At 35.3% G+C, this 27,781-nt stretch overlaps 2 protein-coding genes and 1 pseudogene across 5 annotated transcripts in view; all 3 read left to right on the top strand.

Moving 5' to 3' along the window:
- LOC135586056 (uncharacterized) overlaps window positions 1-5,947 on the top strand; it is a 28,002-nt gene extending 22,055 nt beyond the window's left edge. For all 4 annotated transcript variants that reach the window (XM_065122996.1, XM_065122995.1, XM_065122997.1 and 1 more), the window contains 8 exons: window positions 28-102; window positions 1,630-1,725; window positions 1,827-1,907; window positions 1,999-2,070; window positions 3,358-3,402; window positions 4,319-4,402; window positions 4,488-4,591; window positions 5,238-5,947. In XM_065122996.1, coding sequence (XP_064979068.1) covers window positions 28-102; window positions 1,630-1,725; window positions 1,827-1,907; window positions 1,999-2,070; window positions 3,358-3,402; window positions 4,319-4,402; window positions 4,488-4,591; window positions 5,238-5,358 — 678 coding nt within the window. In that variant the 3' untranslated portion in view covers window positions 5,359-5,947. The remainder of the gene's footprint in view (window positions 1-27; window positions 103-1,629; window positions 1,726-1,826; window positions 1,908-1,998; window positions 2,071-3,357; window positions 3,403-4,318; window positions 4,403-4,487; window positions 4,592-5,237) is intronic.
- A 1,270-nt stretch (window positions 5,948-7,217) lies between these two features.
- LOC135618283 (chaperone protein dnaJ 10-like) lies at window positions 7,218-14,513 on the top strand. The gene is made up of 10 exons (XM_065119162.1): window positions 7,218-7,385; window positions 7,850-7,955; window positions 8,642-8,701; window positions 9,465-9,547; window positions 9,759-9,924; window positions 11,749-11,878; window positions 12,855-13,013; window positions 13,101-13,267; window positions 13,454-13,534; window positions 14,093-14,513. The coding sequence occupies exons 2-10, from the start codon at window positions 7,869-7,871 to the stop codon at window positions 14,162-14,164; spliced, it is 1,005 nt and encodes a 334-aa protein (XP_064975234.1). The 5' UTR covers window positions 7,218-7,385; window positions 7,850-7,868; the 3' UTR covers window positions 14,165-14,513.
- An 805-nt stretch (window positions 14,514-15,318) lies between these two features.
- On the top strand, window positions 15,319-27,043 carry LOC103975102 (histone deacetylase 6-like; annotated as a pseudogene).
- Window positions 27,044-27,781: the final 738 nt, after the last annotated feature.

Below are 27,781 nucleotides of genomic sequence, written 5' to 3'. Positions count from 1 at the left end.
GAACATTCGCATATTTTGTGTTATTAGGTTATGCCTATTTTTCCACGTCTGGTTAATCTTCCATTAGAGAAGTTTCAAGCAGCATTAGCTCGCATTTTGCAGGTACAGAACATTACTTTATATTGTAATTAGAGATTGCCTTTCATTCTTTTGGCTAACACCTGCAATATAAACTCTATATTTTTATCTTTATTTTAAGCCAGTAGTAGCATTTGCTGCTCTGGTAAATTTTTGGTGTAATATTATTTTCATTGGTTATCCTCTATGTCAATATCACAAATTTCATTTTGTGTTGAAAACAAATGTTAAAGATAAATTAAATGGAATATGTTGAATTTTCTTTTTGTTTAGGTCAATTTTCTCAACATGCTTCAGCATTCACTGGTGGTGGCAAATTGTTTGTAATCATTAGAATAGCAGTGTTACAACAGTGAAATTTGATGAGGGAAAAGAAAGGCAAGGAGAAATGATGAGGTTTAGATGCAAAGTATATGCAATTGCATATACTTCAAATGACAGTTAGGAAGGCCCTTGTAGATGCCACAGCTCTGGTGTATCAAATGGTGTGAAAGGCGTGCTACGGAAAAGAACAAAACCTTTCTGGTGAACTTGTTTGCATTAGGAGTTAGGAAGTATTCATTCTGCTCTTCCAACCTAAGCAATGTGCAAGAAGAGAAAAAAGAGTAGAAGTGAATGAGGTAAAACGATTTTGATGCCAAAGAAAGAGAAGGATGAACGAATAACCATTTCATTCTTGTGGGAGAAATTATACTCCAAAGACATCAGTCATCTTCTGCACCAAATAGATGAAAGAAAAAGGAAAAGAATTCTTTCCACTTATGTTCTCCAAGACCAGGATCAGTGAAACTCTAGAAGGAAGACTAAATTAATAAAGCAACAACTGCTCTCTTTCACAAGCACCTAATTGTTTCACAGAAGTTGGCACAAATTTCCGTTCAAACTTCCAGTTGTAGGAATTGGTGAAATCCTAACCTGAGCAAGAGATGAAAGCTATCCTAAAATATCAAGAATAAATTAAACTGAGTGGGAGTCAGCTGTTGCCAGCGAAAATGCTACATCCAAAATCCATTAGATCTGCTACATTCAGTTGTGTGTTGTCTTAAACCTTCAATAGGATTTGAGCTTGCTGATAACATAAGATGTTATCTTAATCCTTTAATATATTTTCAGCTTGATCTTAGTGAAAGTTTAGTTGCCTATGTTGATTAGAACTTGTTTGAGGGTGGTCTTTGAATGACAATATTTGTACTGCTTTTTCTGTTTCACAGGATAATGTCTATGCTATACATATAAGAAATTGTATTTTCAATATGATCCTCTTTTATTTTTGTGCATTAGTTCCTCTTCCTATTTATGTTATTGGCTGAAAGTTTTGAAAAATATATTTTTTGGGGATTAATTGTATGGAAAATTTCATCTCAAGCTTCATTCTGTTAATAGCTGATGACATTGTTTTAGTTATGTAGTTTTTGCACCATATTTTTAATGTCTTTACTCAGGGATTGGCTCATACTGGACTCATTAAGAAAGTAATTGAACTCATTAAGATAAAACTGCAGCTATGGTACATGATATGTAAATACTGTTTTTATTAATGTCGTTACTCAGGGATCGGCTCATACTGGTCCAGCATTAACTCCTGCTGAAGTGTTGATTGCAATTCATGATATCGATCCTCAGAAAGATGGTGTTGCACTCAAGAAGGCAAGTTGTGGTCGCTTTTGATAATAAAGATATTCTCAGTTCTAACAGTTGGCCACTGAGAGGAAATTAATCTTGAACTAAATGAATATTTATTTTCTCAGATAACGGATGCTTGCACAGCTTGTTTTGAGCAACGCATAGTTTTTACACAGCATGTTCTAGCAAAGTCATTGAGCCATCTGGTAGGCAAGGATAAACATGTGTTGTTGTTGTTATCATTATTATTATTATTTTCATATTGGATGTGTATTAATTGAATATCCTGACTTTCAGGTTGAACAAGTGCCACTTCCTCTTCTTTTCATGCGAACTGTTATTCAAGCAATTGATGCTTTCCCATCTCTGGTACCTGTTAATTCATCAGTTTTTTTTTACTCTATAAGCCTGCTTGATCTTATATTATATTTACTTTTATGAGGTGAATTTTATTTTCTGAGGTGAATTTTATTCTTTCGTTTAACTTTTATGATGCTGATTTAATTTTTGGCAGAAGTCTATTATGCCCCTTAACCCCCATGAGCAGCATCAGAAGTGACTTATAAAAGACATACATATACTGGAGTACTTTTTTTTTTTCTTGCAATAAGGACAAAATATAATTCTAGCAGATGTCACGTTGAAATTTAATATTAATTTCACTTTCAGCAGATTTGGCTGTTCCTTCAGTGTCATTTGTGGGTGGAGTTATATGTTTTACTAGAGTAGTTCTTTTGTTTATGTGTAAACTTAAGAAATCAAGAGCTTCCACTATACAAACTTGTTAGACTTTCCCAGATCACAAAATTTATGCGATTTCATGTGTTACATTAATACTTGAACACTTCTTTATTTGCCTTAGTCCGACTGTTTTCTATGCCCTCTTTTGTTTTCCTACCTAAATGTGACTTGGTTTTCATCTTTGACTACTTGTTTTGATTCTTTAATGTTACAAGGACTACACAGGAATTTCAAGTACCAGTGCTTGGAGTAAACTATATGTGCTATTTTGACACTGATTATATAAAGGAATAGTTTATATACATATTTACTTCTGATGTTGACAATAATGGATTCTCTGAAATTGAATTATTTAGGTTAACTTGGTGTGGGTTTTGATACTTAACTTTTGACCAGCAAGTTATCCATATAGAAAATGACAAGTGTGCAATCAACATCCTTAATCGACTATGGAATTGTTTTAGGTAAAATATTTTGGTTTAAACCCATATCCATGTTTGATAGACTTGGATTGCAATATCGTGGTCTTTTGGGATGCAGATGCATATGATGATGCACAAAGTACTCTCTTTTTCACTGTTTTTTCCTAACTTTCTTTGAACATTTTTTAGAAAATGACTTGCTGCTTGTTCCAGATTATTTATGCTGTAACTATTGTTGAACAAGTTGATGTTGTGATTGAGATGACATAACTATGTCATAAATAAGCAACTTGTTCTGTTATTATATGAATTAGTTGAAAATTTTAGGTATTTCTAGGTCAGAGAGATTGTGCACTTAAGCTTTTTAAGTTAGTTTGTATTAATTCATTTCTGACAATCAATGTTCGGATGAAAATTTCTGTTATAGGAGATGTGAAGTACATTAAGTCAGCACTGATTGGAACTTTCTTAAAACTTGTTTATCTTGCTGCAGGTTGATTTTGTGATGGGTATACTCTCAAAACTTGTGACAAAGCAGGTATTAGAGTCGCAGATTTTGTATTTTTTGGTTATTTGTTCTTACATTTCTCCAATCATTGTTTGGAGAAGTTATTACTTGTTTTAGTGTATGATGAATGAGTTTTTTGCCAAAAATTATTTGCCCACTCAAGCTATACTAAGATTTACCTTGTAATTTAGCCAATACCAGTGCATGTTTCTTGGACTTTCCTTCCATTTACTTACAAAAAATTTTTACTGACTTCTGCTTGTTCTTGGATTGAGGAATATGTATTATATCATCTGGTAATCTTAGTGTTGCAACTCAGCAAGGGTGTTGTAACAGATAAGATAGAGATATTTTGGAGACGTTCATTTTTAGAACATAAAATGTAGTGTTTAGCTGTTTATGTTGTAAATTGGAAGACATTCTCTCTTATATTGTGAGGTTAAAAGCTCTATCATGTTGCATCTCTCATTCTTTTATTACATTACCTTCTATGGATGTCGTAAATGCTTTCGCTATAGTTCTTGCTCTGAATGTTCATGACCAGTCCCCTTTAATCAATTTTGTGTCTTATAGTACATTTTTGGCTTCTTTATCCTTTATATGTCATGTTTTTGCTTTAGTTCTCGCTCTGAATGTTCATGACCAGTCCCCTTTAATAAGTTTTGTGTCTTATAGTACATTTTTGGCTTCTTTATCCTTTATATGTCATTTTTTTGCTTCTTTATCTGTATTGCTTACCCCATTCACTGTCAAGATTTCATTTCAGATTTTATTAAATATCAACTTATCTTATAAATACTGCCTTTGTTGGCTTCAACTTTGTGGTATATATGAAAATTATTTTGCTTGGCTTTTTGCTATGTTGATGTCAAAACATTTCTTTGGTCAAAACAGACTTATACCATTCCAATTTCATTTTAGCATATATTTTTTTTCTTTCATGCAGATATGGAAGATGCCGAAGTTGTGGGTGGGATTTCTGAAATGTGCTTCACAAACGCAACCTCATTCTTTTCATGTCCTACTACAGGTGTAAATTGATTCTCTTCCAAATTGTTCCTTTTTTTCTGTGCTCCTAGCTTAATGTTATACTGATGCCAGCTTACTGCTTACAGTTGCCACCGCCTCATCTTGAAAGTGCTCTAAATAGGCATCCTAACTTACGCATTCCTCTTGCTTCCTATGCCAATCAATCAAGCATGAGGACCTCATTGCCACGGTACTTGTTATGATGTTGTTTGGTTGATTTGTTTTATCAGAAGTTTAGGTTATGCAAGGTGCATGATACTTTTAAGACATGCCAGAAATATGTCAGTGTGAGAGAATGATTATAGCTTGATGTGTTCAAAGATCGTATATGGAAACTGAAAACACAAGAATCGGGCTCCCATATGATGAGAAGTGGTGGTGTAGCAAAGCAATGCAAGGAAACTTTGAACCCCTAAATCCATTTTACTTTACTAGACCTATTTTTATTTGAAGTTTAGCTAGCCAGTTTGACCATTTTTGTTTTTATTTGTCTGCTTTGACTTGGTCGGTTTTTGTGTGTGTGTGCCTGCATAATTGGTTTGTTTCTTGCTCCTTATTCCTTTTTTTTTTAGGCTTTGTGGATAAAAATGATGGAACAAGCAATAGCTTGTTTCATGATGAATTTGCTTGGATATTATGGCTTTGCGTTGACAGGTCCTGTTAACAGGACCACCCGAAACGGACTTCTGGCATCTTACGTACTATGGGACCTTCAGCATATAATTTGAACAATATTTTGTTTTAATTCTTATATTGCTATATGATGGTAACTGGTTTTTCTTTGATCTTTTCTATGTTCGGTTCACGCTGATGTTAGTTTCCATTGTCATGTGCAGGCAAACCCTTAAGGTGTTAGGCCTTCTTGATGAAGAACAGCAAACTCCAAAATCATCTGTCCCCGCAACATTGCAAACTTCGGATACGGGTTCTTCAATTCATGGTACGGCACTTACATGATCAGTAAAGCTTCTTCATGATCGACCCATTCCAAAGAGATCAACTTCCTGGCTCTTGTGAGGGGCCCTGTGGTAGCAAATTATGGGAACTGACAGTGGCATGCTACTGAACAAGGTGCCAGCTCAAGAACAAACAACCATGGCACATTCAAATTCATCAGAATATGAGACAAGGAATTACATACAGGACCCAAGCCACTGGCTGGTACAATATTTGTCCCATTTATCGGTGGATAGATCATGTCCTAAAACGAGCCCAAGCTGAAAATGTAACTTAGCTGTGTATGTTATCGGTCAAGAAAAATAGTTATCATCATTGAGTTCCATTTTGTCTTCTAAGTAATTAGCTTGTCAGGTTTAAGTTACCAATCAGAGAAAACTTGAGCTGCTACTTGGGCACCAGATTTAAATGTGGGTGTCCTTGGAGCCCCAAGCTTTTCAGGCATCTTTTAAATTGGACCGGTTTCTTTCGGTCATCAGATTGTTAAAACATTTATGTAATCTTTTATGTGCAATCCGTTTTGTTGGTTGCGTTGTAAATTATGAATCGATAGTTAGTGAGATTTAGATCTAGGTATGTTTTTCAGTGAGATTATCTAGGTGAGATTGAGGTTCTTCTTCCACCATTTCCTTATACATGGTCATGCAGGGCTCTCAATTGCATGTTTCTGTGGCACTTGCTCCCCGAGTTTTTGGATCGTAAAGGTCGGTGTTGTGGGAGCATTTTCTTGATGTTTTTTTTCTTGGTTTCTGTTGCAAGATCTCATGTAGAACATGCTGTGAACATTTGGGAGTCATTTGGACAAGAGCCATATTTTCTTACCACACAGTGTGGCTCCATTTAAACCCAGCATTAATGGCTGTGGGATAAGTTAGTTCTCGTTTTAGAGGACTGATCCAGAAAACCCCATAAATATGATGGTTTCTCCTGCAATTTTTTCTATTTAATTCTACTTGATACGTTAAATTAGATTCAATGTTTTGCAATCCGGAAGATATTCAGATTTAAGAGAAAATAAAATCTAAGAGGTAAACATTAATGTCATCCATCGATTTTTATTGTCAGGTGTGCTGTTTCTTAATTCATTTTAATTGTCTTTGAGAAAAATAAATATTCAAACTGGATAAAATTGAACTTTGAAGTTAGCTGGATTCAGATTAGTAAGAAATTGGTGGGTATGTATAGCATTGTGATTAATCCACATCAACATTGACACCCTTCAAATATGTAACTTATATCTCTCTTCTAATGATAATAATGATTTTATTATTTACATCTCTAACTTTAAGTTTAAAAAACTAAGAATAAACTGATCGGTAGAAATATAAGATATATTTGAAGTATTTAATACTATTTTTTATCCTCCTAAAACCATGATTAATAGTGTTTAATCTAAGTTAATTGGATAAGAGTTAATACAAGTGGCAATATATGAATATTATATATATATATATATATATATATATATATATATATATATATATATATATATATATACTCACGAAATGTATAAATATTATATATGTTATATTTAAAAACTGATTTATGTATATACTATTTCCAAACTTTGAAATGCTAGGAATATAAATGCCCTATATATAATAATGTATATACTTATATATATGAAACGTTAGAGAAATATATATCTTATATTAAAATTTGAAAGAGTAAACATATTATTTGTAAAATTTAAAAGGATAGATATGTAAAAGCGTCATCTCTCTCTCTCTCTCTCTCTCTCTCTCTCTCTCTCTCTCTCTCTCTCTCTCTCTATATATATATATATATATATATATATATATATATATCCGAAAATGACGGTTGCAGTTGGCACAGTATTTAATGCATCAGGTGGTGTCATGCGTGTCTCTTCCCGCTGTTGGAAGCTCTATCCGCCGTTGCTTTGTGGCCTCGGCACCAGGGGCAGCTACTCCAATTCCCGACGCCTTGCCTCCCATTTCTTCCCCGGTCTCCCTCCAATAACGGAGGTCCGAACGTGCTGCTCTCATATTCTATCTAATCTCCAGGTTCGTCCTTCGGTTTCAGAAAACCAAGATCTCGTCGTTTCCTCGGCTTTCCGCGATTGATTCGCCTGAAGCTGGATCCCTATGGTTCTCATTTCGCTGTTCCCTCATCTTTCCAGGACCAATTTCCTTGCGTTTGGGAAGAACACCTGTCTTTGTCTTATGGCTTTGAGTTCTTGCCTTTCGCTACTGATCTGACGTATCGTTTTGCGCTTTTAGTTCGTCGATGTTGACATTTATTTTCTCATGAAAAGATCTTTGGGATTCATCAAAATGTTCGTTCTGGATTGAATCCCGATTTATCTGGCATTCGATTTGAATAAAAAGAAACATGAATCTGCGCACGACAAGTTCTTGTTCTAATGATTAATCAATCATTATGATACTTTGATTCGATCAATTGATAACTTGTTATGGGATACACCGGTAATAAAAATCGATATATCCTCTGGAATTTTGTGTTGCAGGTAGGTAGAATCGGATACCATGGTGAAGGACACCGAGTACTATGATATATTGGGTATCAGTGTTGATGCATCTGCTGCTGAGATAAAGAAGGCCTATTACCTCAAGGTGACAAGGGAATCTCTTCACCTATAAATATATGTATTGATGGTTGTTCCGATCGTTTACAGATTTCCTGCCTCCTACCATTGTGAAAAAAAAAATTGAATAAATAAATTGTTGAAAATAAAGGAAAGGGTGCGCAAATCTCAGCCAATGAAGGCCGGGGAGAGTCTTTATATTATTGAAAATGGCCTAATTTGTTAGAGGTGAATTATTTACAAGTTTCTATTAGCTGAATGCTCCCAAAACCAAATTTATCTTTCTGCCATGAAGAGCTATTAAGTCATTGTACATATTCATTTAAACACTAATTGCATCATTTTGCCCTTGTCTAAGATGACCTAGAACAAAAAATATATGCCTTATATTGATCAATTTGTCACTTAACCATACTAGTCCTTTAATATTGATCACTTTGACCTAACGACTTGTCATGTTTTTTTTTTCTAGAAATTTTTTCCTTGGTTCAAAGAAATGTCTTTGTCATATGCATGGTCTTAAATAAGCTAAAACAGGTTTCTCATGACCTAGTTTTGAGATTTCTTTTTTCAGATATTTCTTGTGTCACATGATGCTGAACTTTGAATGGCTGGATCTCCTAGGTTTTTATTTTCTCTGAATTAGTTAAATTTAAATTATGAATACTGATTGATAAGTGAGATTTGCTAATCTTTGTCTATTCCATTTTGTAGGCACGTTTGGTGCACCCAGATAAGAATCTTGGAGATCCACAAGCCGCTCATAACTTCCAGGTGCTTAATTTGTTCGATGGAACTTGTCATGTTATAACTGCAATTGTTCTTGATTTATTACACGCTTTAAAATATGTATGCATTAATCATCCAATCTAAGTTCCTTTATTGTGATTAATTTGGATTTTCTGGTTAGAATGCATCAAATCTGAGCCTCAAATCTATTCAGTGGTTCAATTGATTGACAGGATTTGAAGAGCTCTAACTTATGGTCATTTAAGTTTTGTGGAGATTGGTTCATTGTTAATAATATTATGTATGTTCTGCTTGGATGCTTTACAGGTATTTATTTTAGTTGCAATCCTCCTACTAAGCCCATCTTAACTTTGCATTTCTTGTAGTACAGTACTACAGTTCACTGAACCATGAAACTATGATGGAAATAATTCAATACTGGGTACTTCCTTTTTCATAATCCAGAAGTGACAGTGTAGAAAACATCCTAAGACTTGCATATCTTTTCTACTCTTCCACACTGTTCCTCATAACTCTTTTAAGAAGAAAAGCATTTTGCAAATGACAGACCCTCGAAGGTTGTTTTTATGATAGAAGGGAAATGACAGACTTTGCTCTATGGTTGATGGTCTCAACATATTAATTAAGATAATGAGGCAATGGAGCAAATTCCCACTAGGATATTCAGTTTGCCGGAAATTGGTTGAACTTGCTTGCAAATAGAAACAGTTACAACTATTTTAATGTTTTGAAAATGCATGTCTCTCATCATTAAATTATTACTGATTTAAATAGTTTTATTGTGTAGGTACTTGGCGAGGCTTATCAAGTCTTGAGTGATCCTGCAAAACGTGAAGAATATGATAAGCATGGAAAGGAAGGTGTTCCCCGGTATGTCCATTAAGAAGAAACATGTTAACTTTCCATATCATCTGTATGGAAAACATTGGTTGTAAAATTTCTAACTTGATCTTTGTTTTTTTACTTTAAAGTATGTTAGCAAATGCATCTCAAAAATAAAGTTGGTAGTTATCTGAATCTGTTTTTATTCTAAGAAACCTTGTTCGTATGTTGCAATGGTCATACCTTTGGTATCTCTCAGGGATTCCATGGTAGATCCTGCTGCTGTCTTTGGGATGCTTTTTGGAAGTGAGTTCTTTGAAGATTATGTTGGACAATTAGCTTTAGCAACCATAGCTTGTGTAGAAGTTGAAGAAGAATCACAGGTCCCAGAAACCCGGAAACAAAGAGTTCAAGAGAAAATTAAGGTATCTGACACTAGTAAAGAATGTTATATTTTTTTGGAATAATTTAGAAATACATTTTTATCTTGAAATGAGAATGCATTTGTGAATTTTTATGGATGAATTGATCATAGTTTCTGATTCTTAACTAAATGGTAAATAGCTCCAGTAACTTATTACCTTGAAGAAATTTAGCTTAAGGCTATGAAATTTGTGATGAGAACATCTCATTTTTACTATATGGCTGTAATAGACTTTTTCTGCATCATGACATTTTTATTTTAAGGACCTATGTCACTTCTGAGTATTTGGCAACTTGTCCAGCACACTTGTGATTTATCTAGTGCGATCCTTTGTACACATTTTTCCTTAATTATTTGTAGCATTGAAAAATGATCTGATGATCCTTGCCAAAATATGCAAAAGTACGTGATCCATACTGTTGGACGTAGAAACCATGTCATCAAGCCAACCACAACATCTATATGCCACTTGTTTCTACCAGATCTCTAGCAGAACTCTTTAAGAATACACTAATGACTAAAATATGACTAAATTGGTTCGCCAATGTATATGATGCCTAGCATGCTACCTCTATAACTGGACAGTCAGACTAGACTTTTTATCTAGCAAAGGCAATGTTAGGTGTGGGCTAGGCATAGTTTGTCTTATATTATTAATCTTAAAATGTGTCTACTAGAGTCCTAAAAGGGTTCATTCTGCTAAAGAATAATGAAAATTCAAATTTCTAGTGATGTCCATGTCATATCAGTGTCGGACACCACCATGTAGGAAATTTCCTAGCACATGTTAGGCACCAGCATTCATAATTTCATGCATTGGTCAAGGATCAAACCAGTACTGTACCAGTCCATATTGATGTACTGAATATTGGTACATTGATACATACTGACTTTTGGAAAAAATATGAAAAAGGCTGAAAAATTTGCCCAGTACAGGGCTTATACCACCCTTTTCTGGATGGTACAGGTCCGACCAGAGTGAGCGGTATATGCCCTACATCGGATGGTACATGCCTTATTCTGTAATTTACACCCCAAATTAATCAGGTCTGCATATTGGTAGAGTGTCGGACTGCCCGTGTCGAACTGTATTGGGCATATCGCAACCCTTGCTAGGTACTAAAAAACCAGGATTCATATGTCGATGCACTCCCACATTTTAGCCAGCATCACATTTTTTACTTGATGGCTGTTATGAGACATGCCCCCGATACCTCTAAAGAAATAGGAAATAAAAGGACAATTAAATAACAAATCTAGGAGCAAAATATGTATAACCCTATCCTAACTCCTCCAGCATTCCCTCCTCTTCTCCTGACCTCACTTCTCTAGTCTAGGTAAGGCAATAATCAGGTGGCATGAGATGCAAAGGAAGCAACAAATTTGGAACGTAGATGGCTCAAGAATCTTCTACCGGAATACCAGGAAATTTGCAGTACTTCAATTATTGCTTCAAACATATTGGGATTTTTTTAATATATTATAATGTTATATATATATATATATATATATATATATATATATATATATATATATATATATATATATGTATGTATGTATGTATGTATGTATGTATGTATGTATGTATGTATGTATGTATGTGTATAAATGTATAAACATATAGGTAGCATGGTGAGTTGAATGATTGTATAAAAATATGTGTTGGTTTAGCATGTTAATTTGCGCTTCTCCATGTCAGCAATGTGTTTCAGAAATCATAAATATACTGTGCTTTTCTTGTGTAGATTATGTTCACCTCTCTTACTCGATAGATTTGCTTATGTTATAAGCCTATACCACGATAAGTTTCAATTTCCAAGTGCAGGAATTACAGAAAGAAAGGGAACAGAAACTAATCCAGGTTCTGAAAGATCGCCTTCATCTTTATGTGTCTGGGCAGAAAGAACAGTTTGCAGCTTGGGCCAGCTCTGAAGCTCGTCGTTTATCTCAAGCAGGTAAAGTTCTCAGCCTCTTCTCCACTCCCATTTGTCTTTTTCCTTTAGGTGCTTTTTTTATCACATGCAATTCATGATGGATAGGATAGTAAATAGAGAATGATTATTAGAGTTGAAGGGTCAAAGCAACCTGGTAAAGTAGACAAGGGGCCGAGAGAGGACAAAATTCTTTTTTTTTTCCACAAATCCCTGTTTACTGAATAGAAAATAGTATCGATGTTTGTATCACAACCTTGAATATAGTAAAATTTAAGTGCTTTTGAAAAATTAATATTTGGCATACATAACTATAGTTAGCTGGTGGTTGCAGATCTAGCAATCACAAGGTGCTGGGCAGCCATTCAGGCAATGCCAAACAATTAGATCAGTTAAAAAGATCCACACTATTTAAATGGATGCATGCTATGTCTTTGATATATGATTATCTCTAATTTATTTGATTTGTATATTGTATGTGTTATATGATCTTAAACAATTATAGTTTCTTTGAAGAACTATAGTTTCTTAAACAAAGAACTCTCTCTCACAATGCATATGTGGTGTATTGCTCAGCTATGGCACCCATTAGACTTGCATCCGTAATGTATATACTTGAACTCAAAACTTTCTATTAAAGACAATCAGATTCCATGTAATCGTCAGGATGAACTGTTAAGGTTGCTTCTTACAACCTCTAGGTGTTCAGGTTCTGAAATTACAGTATACTTTTAGAGGTAAGGCTACACATGTTGATTCTCCCAAGATCTTGTATTGGTGATAGTTTCATGGCATCCCTTGGCATAAAGTAAGGTTACTCTTTTGCAATCTAAATAACCAGTAAAACATGATCTCTCTGCTTGTAATGGTAATATACATTCTCTTACTCTTACATCTAGTGCATACTTTCTGCTCGTGGATGAGATTTAATTGAGAATGTTACTGGATTTACTCCCTTTCGTTGAATCACACCTGCAAAACTGAAATTACTAATTTTCAGCTTTTGGGGAGGCTATGCTCCACACCATTGGATATATATATGCCAGACAATCTGCGAGAGAAATTGGAAAGAGCAGGCGATATATGGGCATGCCATTTATCGCTGAGTGGGTACGAGATAAGGGTCACCATATAAAATCACAAGTTAATGCAGCATCAGGTACTTACCTGACTTTTCTTCCCTATTTTTTTGGTTTGATTGTCATTAGGCTTCCGCTAACATTATCCAAATTGTTTCTCAATCTAGGTGCTGTTGCACTAATACAGCTTCAGGAAGGGATGAAAAAACTTGAGGGGTCTGAAGAAGAGGACCTTATGAAGAACTTCGAAGAGAAAAAGGATGCGATGCTTGGTTCTTTGTGGAAAATAAATGTGCTAGACATAGAATCAACTCTTTCACATGTTTGCCAAGCAGTAAGCTTCATTGTCTTATATGTCCATGCAACATATTGCATTGAATGTGGCATACATGTGAAAATAAATAATTACTAAAGAATGCAAATGTTGTTATGGAGGCACTGCATCAATTGCATATTTGAATATCCTGATTGTGCTTTAGTGTTTTCCATCAGCTAAATTCAAATGTCTGGTTGAGTTCAGGTTCTGAAAGATAATAGTGTTTCCAAGGATGTGTTGAAGTTCAGAGCCAGAGCACTGAAGAAGATGGGAACAATTTTCCAAGTATGTGAAATTTTTTACCCAAAGGAGCATTTTTGTAATGCTGATTTCTTCCTTTCTGGACAATATCTCATTAAGATGATTACAATTAGATGACTCAGAGAATAATAGATATAAACCAGTAGCATTTAGAAACATACATACATATGTACATACATATATATATAGTGCATATATCAATTTTTTTTAGATAAAAGAAACTTCTGCACATGGCGTTACTAAAAAAATTTCATTCATTAGTCATACCTTGAGTAGATTTTGAATGCTTCCATCTTTGTAATTAGAGGATTTCCAGCACAATTGTGGGTTAATAAGTCTTACGCATTTCTAATCATTCGGTTTATGTTAGTATTCCCATCGACTTAGGCATGGTGATACGACATTTTTCAAATATATTATAAGAAACTCCATGCCATTTATTAACTTTCACTCTTTCACTACTCTGAATCTGACCTGAGAATTATTATTAATAGACTAGATGAACTTACAGAACAGTGACTTGCAGTTATCATGGTGAGCAAGTTTGTCTAAACTCTAAATGTCATATTTTCTTCTGAGCAGGGTGCTAAAGGGCTTTATAGGAGAGAGAACAGTCTTCGCCTTGAGGATGGCACCGGCGGTGTCATGCCATAAGAGGTAGCCTTCTGAAACACATAGATGATTTGCTGTGAGTGATGTTCATGGTGAAGAAGGCAACTGATGCGAGAAAGTTACTGCTGGAAATACGTTGGTAAATTTATCTCAACTGTTCATGTCTTGGGGCACGAGGCTTGATTTTATCCAGTTTTTTTGTCGATGTTAAGTCATACATTTATAAAAGATTTTGATGTTTGGCATTATCTTTCAGATAAATCTTGTGCGATGTACCAAGAAATTTCTTCTCAGCTTTTCTTTTCCTCGTTGACTGCTCCAAGAGTTTTTTTTCTCTGTTTCTGTTCTACAAGTTATTTGTTGTCAATAGCTTAACACAGATATTGATTGATTTGCTGAGACTCATCTTGAACAAGTCCCCTTTGCCTTTTTATCGTGAGCTGTACCTTAAAAGTAATTTTGTTTTTTTATCAAGGTAGAATTCGATTCAGATCGATGTATCATATACAAGCTAGTGATTTGGTTTGGACTACTCATAGTTTGTTTAGTAGCTATAAACACTATAAATTTTTATTACTATTCTTCAATAATAAATTAATATAAATATTATGTTTCTCAAAATATATAAACTTAAGCTTAAGGCTAATGAGAAAAAAATTAATTTTTTTTGAAATATATGAAAACCTTCTTAATTCAGGCCTCTTTACAATGTTGTTGAATAGATTTATAATGTTTCAGTTTATTAATAAATAATATATAAGTCCATTAAAAAATATTGTGATCTGGTAAGACTTCATCTTTTTTTTTTTTTCATGATAAATATACCTAAATATGAGGTTATATGAGAAAAAAGAATTTTTATCTTTATTTATTTTGAAATATGTCAAAACACTCTTAATTTTCATGGGAAACAAATCATCTCATATATATATATATATACATGTATATATATATATGTATACATGTATATATACATATAAATATGTATATATTTATATATATACATATATACATGTATACATATATATATATATATATATACATATATACATATATATATACATATATATATATACATATATATATATATATACATATATATGATATTTTCAAACATAATGGACATGTAAACAAACCCCAAAATAAAGTGGGTTTGATTTGGCGCCGTTTCATATTTTCTTGATCTGATTTTTAGACCCTGTCCATAACAACCCAAACCAAATCCCTCCCTCCCTCGCTCCCTCTTGTCTCTCGCTCATTCGAACAAGACGAGGAGCGGTCGAGTGCCAAAGAGAGAAGAAAAGCGCAGCGAGAGAGATGGTGGCGTCATCGTCGGCGGTGGAAGGAGGTGAGGGAGCGTCGTTGGCGTCGGCATCGTGCGGGGACTGGGCCAAGCGGCGGGTGAGCTACTTCTACGAGCCGACGATCGGAGACTACTACTACAGGCAGGGGCACCCGATGAAGCCCCACCGAATCCGCATGGCTCACAACCTCATCATCCACTACCGCCTACACCGCCTCATGGAGGTCTCCCGCCCTTTCCCCGCCACCGCCGCCGACATGATCCGCTTCCACTCCAAATAATACATCGACTTCCTCGCCTCCGTCTCTCCCGTCACCGCCACCGCCCTCCAACTTAAGCGTTTCAACCTCGATTACGACTGTCCCATATTCGAGGGCCTCTTCCAGTTCTGCCAGGCATCCGCTGGTGGCTCCATCGGCGCGGCTGTCAAGATCAACCGCGGCGATGCTGACATCGCCATCAACTGGGCTGGCGGTCTCCACCACGCCAAGAAGTGCGGGGCCTCCGGCTTCTGCTACGTCAACGACATCGTCCTCGGCATCATCGAGCTCCTCAAGTTCCACAGAGTAAGGCGACTCCTCATATTCCCGATACCAAATCCTGACAACATATTCATCTTTTTCTTCCATTACCGTGACTAGGTTTTGTGCTTATTAATCTTTCTTCTCTCTTCCATTGCTACGAAACGATATCGTGACGCTTTTTTATTGGTTAGTAGTTCTTGGCGATTCAAGCTGACCACATGGTAAGTAGGTTTCATATTTGTTTTGGTTTCTTTTTTCTTGGATTTTTGGATATAAAAATGAGTTTAGTCTCGTGCTTCACACGGCTAGTGTATTTAAATTATTTAGGTCTACAACTTGGTTCGATAACTTGATATTTGCTTTGGAACTTGCCAAAGAAAGAACAGCTGTATGGAATTCGCTGCAAAGGGTTGCCCAAATGTTTTGAATTATAATTGATGGCTAACACAACTCCACTCTTTTATCTGGCGTTGCAATCCAGAGATTAATTTTTAACCATAACCACATATTCATCGCATCATACTTATCTTAGAAACACGTGTTGTTTCCTAGCTGGTCAATATTCTAATTCATAAGAACATATTTGATCACTAACTCCAAGGTATAAAAAATTAAGTATAACGAAACATATTTGATCTAACCCTTTACCACCTATTATTTTGATTAAGACAACACATACTATTGTTAATAGTGTTTGGATGACAAAATGTTCAAATGCTATGTTAAAGTAATAATATGGCACTTGTACAATGATGCTCCAATGGACGCTACAACTTCTTTTCTTTATTAACATTACTTGTCATGACCAAAAATCCAGGTTGACAAAGCATCTGAATACATTTCAGTTGATGTGGAAATGGAAGCACTGCAAATATCCATATTTTATATATTAAAATCATGTTTTGGTGAGATTGCTATGATTAGGATACTGGGACATCTTTTATGATTGAAAACACATAATAATTGATGTTTGAAACTTTCTCAAGTAGGGCCCTTTGCCTAGTCCATAGCAAATGCTGACTGCTAAGAAAATTTTGTGGGTTGTTAATGTCTGATATTTTTCTTATTTATTGGTTGCTACACCAATACACCCTGTTTTCTCTTGGTGTAAATACCTAAGGTCGTCATGAGAACTTTTCGGCATCTTTCGTTTGACATATTTATGGTTCATGATCTCCACTTGGACATGAGACTATCATGTTGCAAAGAAGCTGTCATCCAAGGTTTTGAATACCGTACCGTATCGATATACTGATCAGCTGTTGGTACGGTACGTATCGATATATACTGAGCATGCCGACATGGAGGACACTAAGGTGTACCAATGTACTGCCCATACAAGTCCTCTATCGTACTGGTACATACCGAGCGGTACGGTACGGTATTGCAAACCATGCTGTCATCTCAACCCAAGAAATCATCTTTGTTTTGTTTATTTTATTGGTTTTTAGGTGTCTTTAAGTACTTAATTGTTACGTTTCTGTTAGCAGCTTGGCTGACATTTCTGTATCTGATGCATTCATGTTTCTTTGGCTGTTAAAACAGTGCACTAAAGAATGTAGTATGCTCCAAATGCACTGAACTGGAACAACATGCCAAAACTTATAAATTCAGTACTGAACTGAGTCGATGCTGCAGTAGGCTGGGCTGCTTGTTTCTGGACCATATGGGTTCCCAATGAAGCTGCCTCCACGGTTCAAGTTGGTTGTCAGGGTGCCAGACCGGGTCAGCACCTGTTGGACCTGGAGCCTTTGACTAGGCTAGATGCAGTCTGGCCTGGTTAGGTTCTCAGCTGGGTCAAATTTGGCCCAGTGCTTGGTTCCAAACGGGTTCAAATACATGTATTTTTCCTAAAACAACTGATCCAATTAAGTAAATTATCAAATTCCATAATGGCTCAATCAACTAGTTTATTTTTAAAAGGTAAAAGAACAGCAAAATAACCATGATCTCAACTATGATGAGAGGAAAATGAATAGATCTTTTATAATAGGGATCTATAATTCAATTTAAACTTCGCTTCATATGATCCCTCAATACAAATACAAAAGCTATTTGTAAAATTAAATAATTTGTGTGCTCCATATAATTTCCAAAAATTAAATTCATGGTCATCATCTTCACATGACATCATCATCATAAAATATAACAAAATAGTTCTAGAAAAACAAATAGAAATTCCTATAGATCTGCTGGCAAGTGATGCCTCACCTTTTTCCCCCTCTTCCCTGACAGGTGATGCTACCCCCAATGATTTGCGAGGAGGATTATAGTGGAATTTATAAGGACAGCAACTCCTTTTTAGAGTCCACAATCTTCATCTCGCCACATTAAAAACAATTAACAATAGAATATTCAACTTTAACTAGGCCTCTTTACTTTTGCACTAACTAAACTTACTCATCAATTTTAAAGTAGCTTAAACTCCAAATCTTTGATTCTGTGCCAATAAAAAATAAAATTTCTAATTCCTAAAATCATAGATCATCTTATCGGTCCGTATCGCTGTATCGACTAGCTGTTGGTACGGTATATACCGATATACCAACACACGGTATGGTGAGGTATTCTGATAGACTAGTATGTACCACCTATGTCGGTCCACTATCGGATCGATAGGTACCACCCATATCAAGCTGTATACCATGGTACGACGAACCTTGCATAAAATATCCCAAATCAAATCACAACTAGATTCGAGGTATAACACAAATTCTTTACTTGTATCTCCATTATGTTCTCGTTGAAGATATTACATACTGCATAGTTTGTGGATTATAAATATGTAAGGTTTTGTTTTCTGAGTTTTTGTCTTATATTGCAACTATAAATGCATAATCATGTAGTGATTACTGGGTCTTTGGATTTGTTGTTTGCATTATTCCCTTTTTGAGCCTAGCCAAAATAGTTGGGATTTTATGTGTTGTTATATGTTATGTTTACATTTTGACTTTGTCTGTAATATCTATGATAGTTTATTTGTTGGACAGCGTGTTCTCTATGTGGACATTGATATCCATCATGGGGATGGTGTTGAAGAGGCTTTTCTCACGAGTGACAGAGTCATGACTGTGTCATTCCACAAATATGCAGAGGGAAACTACTTTCCTGGAACTGGCAATATAAAAGATGTTGGATTTGGGCAAGGAATGTACTATGCTTTAAATGTTCCTCTAAATGATGGGATGGATGATGAAAACTTCCGGGGACTCTTTAGGCCTATCATTCAAAAGGTGATGGAGATTTACCAGCCTGATGTGGTAGTTCTCCAGTGTGGTGCTGATTCATTAGCAGGTGACAGACTAGGCAGCTTCAACTTGTCTGTGAAGGGGCATGCAGATTGTTTACGATACCTTAGATCCTTCAATGTCCCCATGATGGTTTTGGGAGGTGGAGGTTACACAATGTGCAATGTTGCCCGCTGCTGGTGCTACGAGGTTGTTTTGCACATATCTTTGATTCACTGAATTTACTATGTGATTGGTTGGAGCTGTTTATTGATTCATACCATGTGCAATGTTTTGCAGACAGCAGTTGCAGTTGGAGTGGAACCTGACAATAGGTTGCCTTATAATGATTATTATGAGTATTTTGGTCCTGACTACAATCTTCATTTTCAACCAAGAACGATGGAGAATAAAAACTTTCCAAAAGAACTGCAGAACATAAGGTAATTGTTAACTACAAATGTATCAGAATACATGCCTTTTACTAAGAGAAGCAGTGCAGAGTATCTGTATGCAATATCTCCACTGAGATAATTTTATATAAATATGCTATTTACTCAACCACACTCACTTAATTCATGATTTGTTTATAATTGATTACTGAATCTGTTTTAATTGTCATGTGTACTGCATATGTATATCTGTTAGAGGTTCGTTGTATTGAAGAACTAGAATAGCCCGAAAAGTAATTCATAATAAAAAAGAAAAAGAGCTAATAGAAACCCCAAACATACTTTGTGCCTTTGTGAAAAGCAATAGTTAGTTGCTAGAGAGTCGAACTTTCTATTTGAATGTGCACTTGGTCCTTTTCATTATCAATATGTTTTGTCCAATGTGCATTTTTTAAGGTTCTTTTTTCATAGTCAGGTTCTTATTAAAATATCATCTTCTTTTGATGTTTTGCTTTTATTGTCTGGTTCAAATGAGTTTGCAGGAATATGTTAATGGATCACCTTTCACATATTGAACATGCTCCAAGCGTGCAGTTCCAGGCAAGACTACCCGGCACAGAAGCTCCGGAGGAGGTGTATTTCTTCTTTAATCAAATCTACTGTCATTCTTTTTATATTTGTGATATAAGAAGATCTGATAACTATAAATTGACACAATGTAGGAAGATGAGGATATGGAAAATAGGACACAACCCAAACTTTGGAGTGGTGAGTATTATGATTCTGACAACCTTGAGGACGACAAAAAGCCTGACCCTGAAAATGTAGCATGATCAAAAGACTGTCAATAGAACCTAGTATACAGGTAATCCTTGCTTTGCATATCTATTTCTACATTTGTCTGTAAGTCTCATTTGATGTTTCATCAGAACCAATGCAAGTTCACCATTGAACTTCTTTTTTATGCTTTTGGACTCTCGAGCTTTGGTGTTCAAGCTGGAGGAGTGATATATTTATGTGTCAAATCTATATAATTATCTTGCAAAAGAAATCTATTTAGTTATAAAAGCTGTTCTCTTAAATGTATGTCAACATAAAGAGCTTTTAAAGTTACTTGTTCATTTGACTCCTATTAGCACATAGCATAAAACTAAGACTTGGCTATAGGTACTAAGAGTAGGTAGCAGTTTGCCTTGAGTGTTCCTAAAGAAGGTGGTTGCCTTAATCCACTGAGTGTGCCACCTACTAGGTAACATAGTATACTAACTAATTGTACAAGAAAAATGGTATGATCATCCTAGATAAATTAGCAATTTTCTCAGTGAAATTTTAAAAGAATCCAAATTGAGTTGTATCCACTGGTAAAGAGATGTTGCTATCTAGTCATCCTTGTCGGGGAGAGTGATCAGATAGATTAATATTTATTTCTACAAAGTGAGACACTTGCTTTTGTGTTCTGGATGTGGAAAAAAGTTGGGGAAAGGGTGAAAAAACAATTTAGGCAACATAGGTGGTAAAAGGCCTATACATGCGGACTCCTAGAAGTAAATTACTTTAAAATTCTTGTAGACTTTGGATTGTTTATAATAGTTATGTAAATAAATGTAAGTTCACAAAAATTATATGAAAATAGACATTTCTCTTAGAAATATTCCTGCATTGATCGTATAAGAGTTTTTCGACTCCCCATTGTTTCAAATAAACATACTGTCAATTATGATTTTGAGATATTTTGACAGAAGATGACTTTTAAGATACTGCATGAAGTAGATGCAAGTGGAAGTCACGCTGTTGTGCTTCATGATAAAAAGCACGCATAAAGAAAACTTAACAAACCAATGTTTGCACAATTGCTATTATTTTATTACACAAGCATTTAAATCAATCATTTCTTTTATTACACAACCAAATCTACATGATTTCTGGGCTGACAGCTTGTAATGTTATCTGATGGTTTTAGACTTGTGTACCCATTGAGAAACCACTATATGCAGGCTTGGTCATTCGTGATCCCCCTAAGCATCTCAAAATAAAAAAGAAGTCCTATATTTTACTTCTGAAGATCACCTTAACATCATCTGCAAGTCCTATTTGTTACCTCTACCTGACTCAATTTACAGGTGTATCCTGCAGGAAATTAAAGTGTTCTGTTATTCATTTTCTTAGGTGTCTTTGAAAAAAAAAGGCCTAACATTTATATTTGTCACAATAGGTCTTGGAAGATTGTTCAACTTAATCACCTTTCTGTAAGAACAATAGGGAGCAAAATATGTTTTTTGAGGCATAAAGATTTCCAAACTTGTATTCAGAGACATCTTAGACCTCCATCTTGGATGGATGATGCGTCGTTGGTTCATGATGTATTGACTGCATATTGTGATAGATTGATGATGTATCCAATAGATTTTGATGACTATGACATTCATGAATATTATGGATTTTCATAGCTGTGAAAATCAAGCTCCAATGATGGATTAATTATTACTTAGGTTGATCTGCTATTTGCTGCATCTGTGACCTTTGATGAGTCTGGGGCTTCTTTTCTGTAAAAAGTATATATATATATATATATATATATATATATATATATAGAGAGAGAGAGAGAGAGAGAGAGAGAGAGAGAGAGTACAGGGAGCACTAGTTAGTGCATGGTAGAGCTGTGATGCACCAGGTAAGGCTGTGCATATTGATCGCTGCCTTCTTTAAATCTCTTTTATCTTGCTTGTATTTAACTAAAATTGCTGAGTAAACTTGCACTCTTAAACATTCCAAACCACCAATTAAAAACATAATCATTCATATTTTATGTTAAATAAACGTTATACTGCATCACAATAAACATGCATCGATTACAAAATAGCTCTTCACAAACATGCAAGGTTAAATTGAAGATGAATATGATGTGATGACTTAATTCACGATCAGCAAATAACTATGCTAAAGTCTTTGTACTAAATGGCTCCACTTAAACTCAAATACTCAAATTAGACTTATCTTCTTGGAAAAAAGCCTAGGCAGATGTTGGTGGTTGCTTTAGCAACATTGGTTCAATGAGATGTAAATTGTTACTTTCAGATCGTAGAATAAGTTGTATCCTTTTAGAACTTGGTTTCTCAACAGTGTTGTATGATATTTGGTGATACTTCTTAGCCTTCAACTATATAACGTCCTGCAATGACTTTATGGCCTGATATCTATACATTTCTATCTGAAGATATAATTCTCTTCTTTCAGTTACGTTATTGTAATACCATGTTTTTGATGCAGGATATATCCAAAACTGCAGCAGTTAAGTAGATCAACTAGCTGATGTTAATGGTCCATGTCAATATATTTCTGTTCAGATATGTTGTCTTGGTGGGTTTTTTTTTTTGTCATTAATACTCTTCATCATCATTAAAGCCAGAATAAAATGCTGCAATGGAAAACCGGGAAGATCAACAAGCTTGCTGTTGTTCAATATAGTAGGTTATATCAAGCTCATTATTGGTTAAAGAGGAATACTTATGGACAAATGTATATCCTTGACAGACAGTTTTTCTGTCCAATAGTTGAAATTTCTCGAACTATATCTTGCAGATCAACATATTTGCGGCACTATAACTTTTTCTTTTCATGATTCTCATATCATTCAGAAATACCGTGATAGGGGCAATTTGGCCAGTACATAATTGTCTTTAATCATTGCTGACTTGGAGTGAAGTGGTTGAACCTGTATTATTTCGTCTTTAGGGAAGGATTTTTTCTGATGTTTAACAGTACTTTGTAAATTCTGTAGTATTAGACCTGGCCAATGTCGTTCTCCCAAAATACACTGTTTTGTTTGTTCTTTGGTATGCAGATGTTCATTATCTTTATGTGCATACTGCTGTTTGGCTCCCGACCTCCAAACAACTTGCTAGCCATCAAGAGATCCAGATTAGTCTTATTCTCTTACAAATTCTCTAAGCTTATGTTCTACATGCTCATTTCTTAATTGTGATCCTAGTTCTTTTGATAACTTTCCACTCAATACTGTACAGTAAACATCGTGCCTGATCAATCCTTGGATGATATGCATTAATATTTTAGCTAGCAGTAAACATTGTGCCCAAACAGACTTGATTCTCTTCGGCTTGGTCTGCCGAAGATCTTGAATCGAATCGATTCTATTGTTTCTCCAAAAAATTCAAGAAATCCATGTCTGATTTAAAATTTTAGTTAACAAATGTTACACATGTTTTGGTCTGTTTGGCTTGGGTCATCAAACTTACATTTTAGATGGCTACTAACATGAACAGTTCAGCTTGGTTAAAATTTGATGCATCTCAGTGGGAAAATTTGATGAATTTGGATTGGTTCCCCTCATTTTTATTAGAAAAGATGGAACCTTGTGTCTGGTATGATTGTGACAGACAGGAGATTCGAGCCCCACTCGCCTGTTGTGTTTGATGTCATCGTGACACACAGGTATATGTTAACCCAGCATAATAACGTCTTCCTGATGACAGCGGTGAGGCAGAACTGCAATTCTGCCAGCAGTATCGTATTGTCCTTGATGTGAATAATCATCAAGATGAGGGATATATGTTTTTTCTTTTTCTTTCAAGTAACTAATTCATCTCTTATCCTTAATTACATGAATTTCAGATCTTTAAACATTTTTTGAAGAACTGGAGGAGGAATTTTTAAGAGATGTAAGTGGAGAAGCTATCCTTTCACTGGTGCATTGTAGACATTACATTGTACGGTGAATACCAAATCTTGGAACTCCTTTTCTTGTTCTTATTGTTCATTTTCTGCAGCCATGAAATAGAATCCTCTGTATATTGTGGACAGTACGTGTTACTCAACGAAATGATGGACTTTGGTTACCTGCAATACACTGAAGCTAAGATTCTTGGTGAGTTTATTAAGACAGATGCATACAAGACAGAAGTTACACAGAGGTCTCTGATGGCTGTCACAAATGCGGTGTCTTAGCGCAGTGAAGGGTTGTGATACAACAATAATGAAGTAAGTCATTTGTCCCTGTTGTGGGGATACCTGTTAATTACTGTTCACTAAATAATCTCTGGATTCTCTTTCCTTCTTTTGCAAGGTGCTTTTGGCCATGGTTGAAAGTGTCAATATACTTGTCAACAGCAATTGACAGATTATCCATTCTGATGTTGTTGGGGCATCGGAAATGAGAACATATTTGAGGTGCATTTTCTTTCCTATATTTCTATTCTTATGTCATTTGGAGTATTGTGGCATAGATTTGATGAGAATATGAACCTCTTTGTTTGTCTGTGCCATTTTTAAGCTCTTTACCACTTAATTAATCATTTTTTAACAATTGGTTGATGCCATAGTTTATCTGCAATTTAATGTTAAACCACATTTCGGCCATGAAGAGTAAACTTCCATTGTAATGATATGTACGAGGGTGCAGATTCATCCATTAATAACTAAGATAATCCATTAATAACTTCCATTTAACACACATGGCATGAATTGATATATGGGAAACCAAGGGAAATATTCTTTTTCCAGTATAAAGAAAAAAATTTGAACCACCTCGTTATTGGAATGCTGGGCTAAACACCCCCAAGCATAGTTTCCTTGGTTATATTGATGGAAAGGGAAACTTTAACGAGGAAATGTTGTTCTCTTGCATCTATTAATAAGATCAATTATTTTGCTGCAAAGTCCTTGAATTATCTGCAAATTTATGTATATAACAGTCTATGAAAAACTCTTTTATCTTTAGTTTATCATTGTCTTACATGCGAAGCAGTTTAGGTGCATAAACAATATTTAGAAGAGGATAGGATAAACATTTTAGTTTATCATGTTCAATTTGGGGATGCCAGTGTGAGTGCCCTTGGCAAAGGTTAAGAACGCTTCTTTATAATATCCTTGGACCAATATCTAGAAGTGATCTACTTTTAGCAATGTTTGTAAACAAGGGAAAAAAGAATTGAGTGAGCATCTTTTTTCATTGACAACCCAAAGTAGATATGTTGCAAATGCAACAAAAGAAATAAAAAAGTAAAAAAATACTTTCTGTTTGGTGTAAATGCAGCAAGAGGATCTAAGGATGCTCTCTGCTTTGCAATTAGATTAAGTTTAGAGACTTCTTTTTGCAATTCTGGACATCTTTTAGAGATAATTCATTTCCATCTACATGTTACTTGTTCCAGTTAAAAATACGTCCTAACTCCTGTCTATCGGAGTTTTGAGCTGATTGAGATTTATATTTTGGGTAAGATATGTACGATACAGTCCTAATTGATGACAAATGTATTGGGTCTCATTTTTGGATTGGAATACCAATCCTCCTCTCCTCATATTCTTCCCCTCCTCCCCTCCCCCATCCTCCCATCCTTGCCTTACCCCCTGCACTCTTGTTAACTTGGAAATTTCACTTTTCATGAAGAAGGATTCTATAATTTAATACTCCACTATAAAATTAAAGTTTTGTGAGCATTTATTTAACCTGCACCTCTTGTTGACTCTGGTCACTCAGGTAAAGCCTCCGATCTGGGATGCTCAAGTCAAGAGGCACTCAAGAAGTCACCTACAGATCATGGAAAAAGCGAAAAGTCAGTTTTAAGTTTTAGGAAAGGAGGTGCTAGCTGACTTTCATTTTGCCATAGATGATTGCACATTCCATTAACTCGTGCCGTCCTATAAACTTATGTTATCATTTCATTACCAAACAGCACTGCGACAAACGTGGTAAGTGAGCTGAGCTGCCCGTCACTTCAGAAGCCACCAATCCTATCATAGGTTCTGCTGCATATGCACCTGAGAATGATGCATTCGTCTGGAAAATAAAATCTTTTCCTGGTGGAAAGGTACGGGATGTAACTTCTCTTTCCGGATTAATAGGAGGTGCCATCAAGTCAAGTTTACATTTAAACTTTTTTTTCTTCATGATTCTTGTGTGATTCTTTGCTACACGTGGGAGTACATGTGTCGGGCAGAATGTAGAAATGACAGCTGAAGCAGCAGCTCCCGAGAAGAAGGCTTCTTCTATACGTATGAAGTTTGAGATCCTATATTTCACTACCTCTGAGATGCTGGTGTTTTGGTCTTTCAGAGTCTCCATATCAAACTACCATATGAACCAGTAGTTGATGCATCTGTTATATTGGTTACCCTGGTCCGGTATCTCGTAAGTATCATAAAGAGTAGATGCCAAGCTTTTCCATGGGTGAGACACATCACAGTGGCTGGTGACTATGAGCGAAGACTCATCTAGCTCACTACATTCCTGCCGTCTGGCATTGGAAAACCAATATGCAAGACTATAGAAGCTTGTACTGTAGTTACTGGATAATTTCCAAGTTTAGCGTTGGTATGTGCAGTAGAAAGGTCATCTTGCCTTTACTATCTTATATGAAATTGTTTGCGAGCATGAAATGCTATTCCCAAGAGAATTATGTATTTAGGTCGGTCGTTGAGTATCGTGCTTGGCAATGGAAATATGCAAATGTGTATTTGACTGTGTAGAAGGCTGTTGCATGCTCTCTTTTCTTGCGAAAGAGCCATGTGAGAAATCATGTAGCATCCCACTCGCGAAGTCAATGCTTTTTTACATGTCTGTGTTAGCATGTCCTTATAATTTTTTTAAAAATAATTATTTATCTCTATTGAGATATCTGAATTAATTAATTAGTGTATTGTTGTATAAATGATAGGTCAACTTCACATATGAGTATTATTTAATATAATAAAAATATATATATTTTTTTAAATTTTTTTAAAAATATAATTATTTATTTATCGAAATGAAAATCAATTAAGTAAAAATGATGAAATTTGAAGTAAGTTTGAGTTAGTGAGAAAAAAGTAAATTTACAACTACAAGGGATGACTTTTAATTCAAATCAAGAGTTCATTGGTTGTTTATGGAATCTATCTAAACTTTGTCCTTTTAACAATAACATAACTGAGGATCAATGTGTTACCTACGAGTCAAAAATTAATAGCACCTGTCAGTGTGATCGAAGATGGAGAAGGTTAACGAGACCACTGAGAGATAAAACGAGAAATACTAGAGGATGAAACCCTAAATAAGGCATATATGGGATGATGGAGTATAAGTGAGGTTGATTGTGACGATAAAGGAGAGAGAAAAAAAATATTGATGGAGAAAAAAGTAAGAAAATAAAAAGGACTATAAAGGGGAGGTTATAGGTAAGACGGATGACGATGAGGGTAGGTAGATGTGAAGGAGAGGG

This window comes from Musa acuminata, chromosome BXJ2-8 (genome assembly GCF_036884655.1).
Source record: "Musa acuminata AAA Group cultivar baxijiao chromosome BXJ2-8, Cavendish_Baxijiao_AAA, whole genome shotgun sequence".
NCBI lineage: Eukaryota > Viridiplantae > Streptophyta > Magnoliopsida > Zingiberales > Musaceae > Musa > Musa acuminata.
This window is presented reverse-complemented; position numbering and strand designations above follow the sequence as displayed.

Coding starts and splice junctions, on each gene's coding strand:
- LOC135618283 (XM_065119162.1), top strand. CDS start 7,869: ATGGTGAAGGACACCGAGTACTATGATATATTGGGTATCAGTGTTGAT. Junction 9,925..11,748: donor GAGTTCAAGAGAAAATTAAG/GTATCTGACACT, acceptor TTCCAAGTGCAG/GAATTACAGAAAGAAAGGGA. Junction 11,879..12,854: donor TCGTCGTTTATCTCAAGCAG/GTAAAGTTCTCA, acceptor ACTAATTTTCAG/CTTTTGGGGAGGCTATGCTC.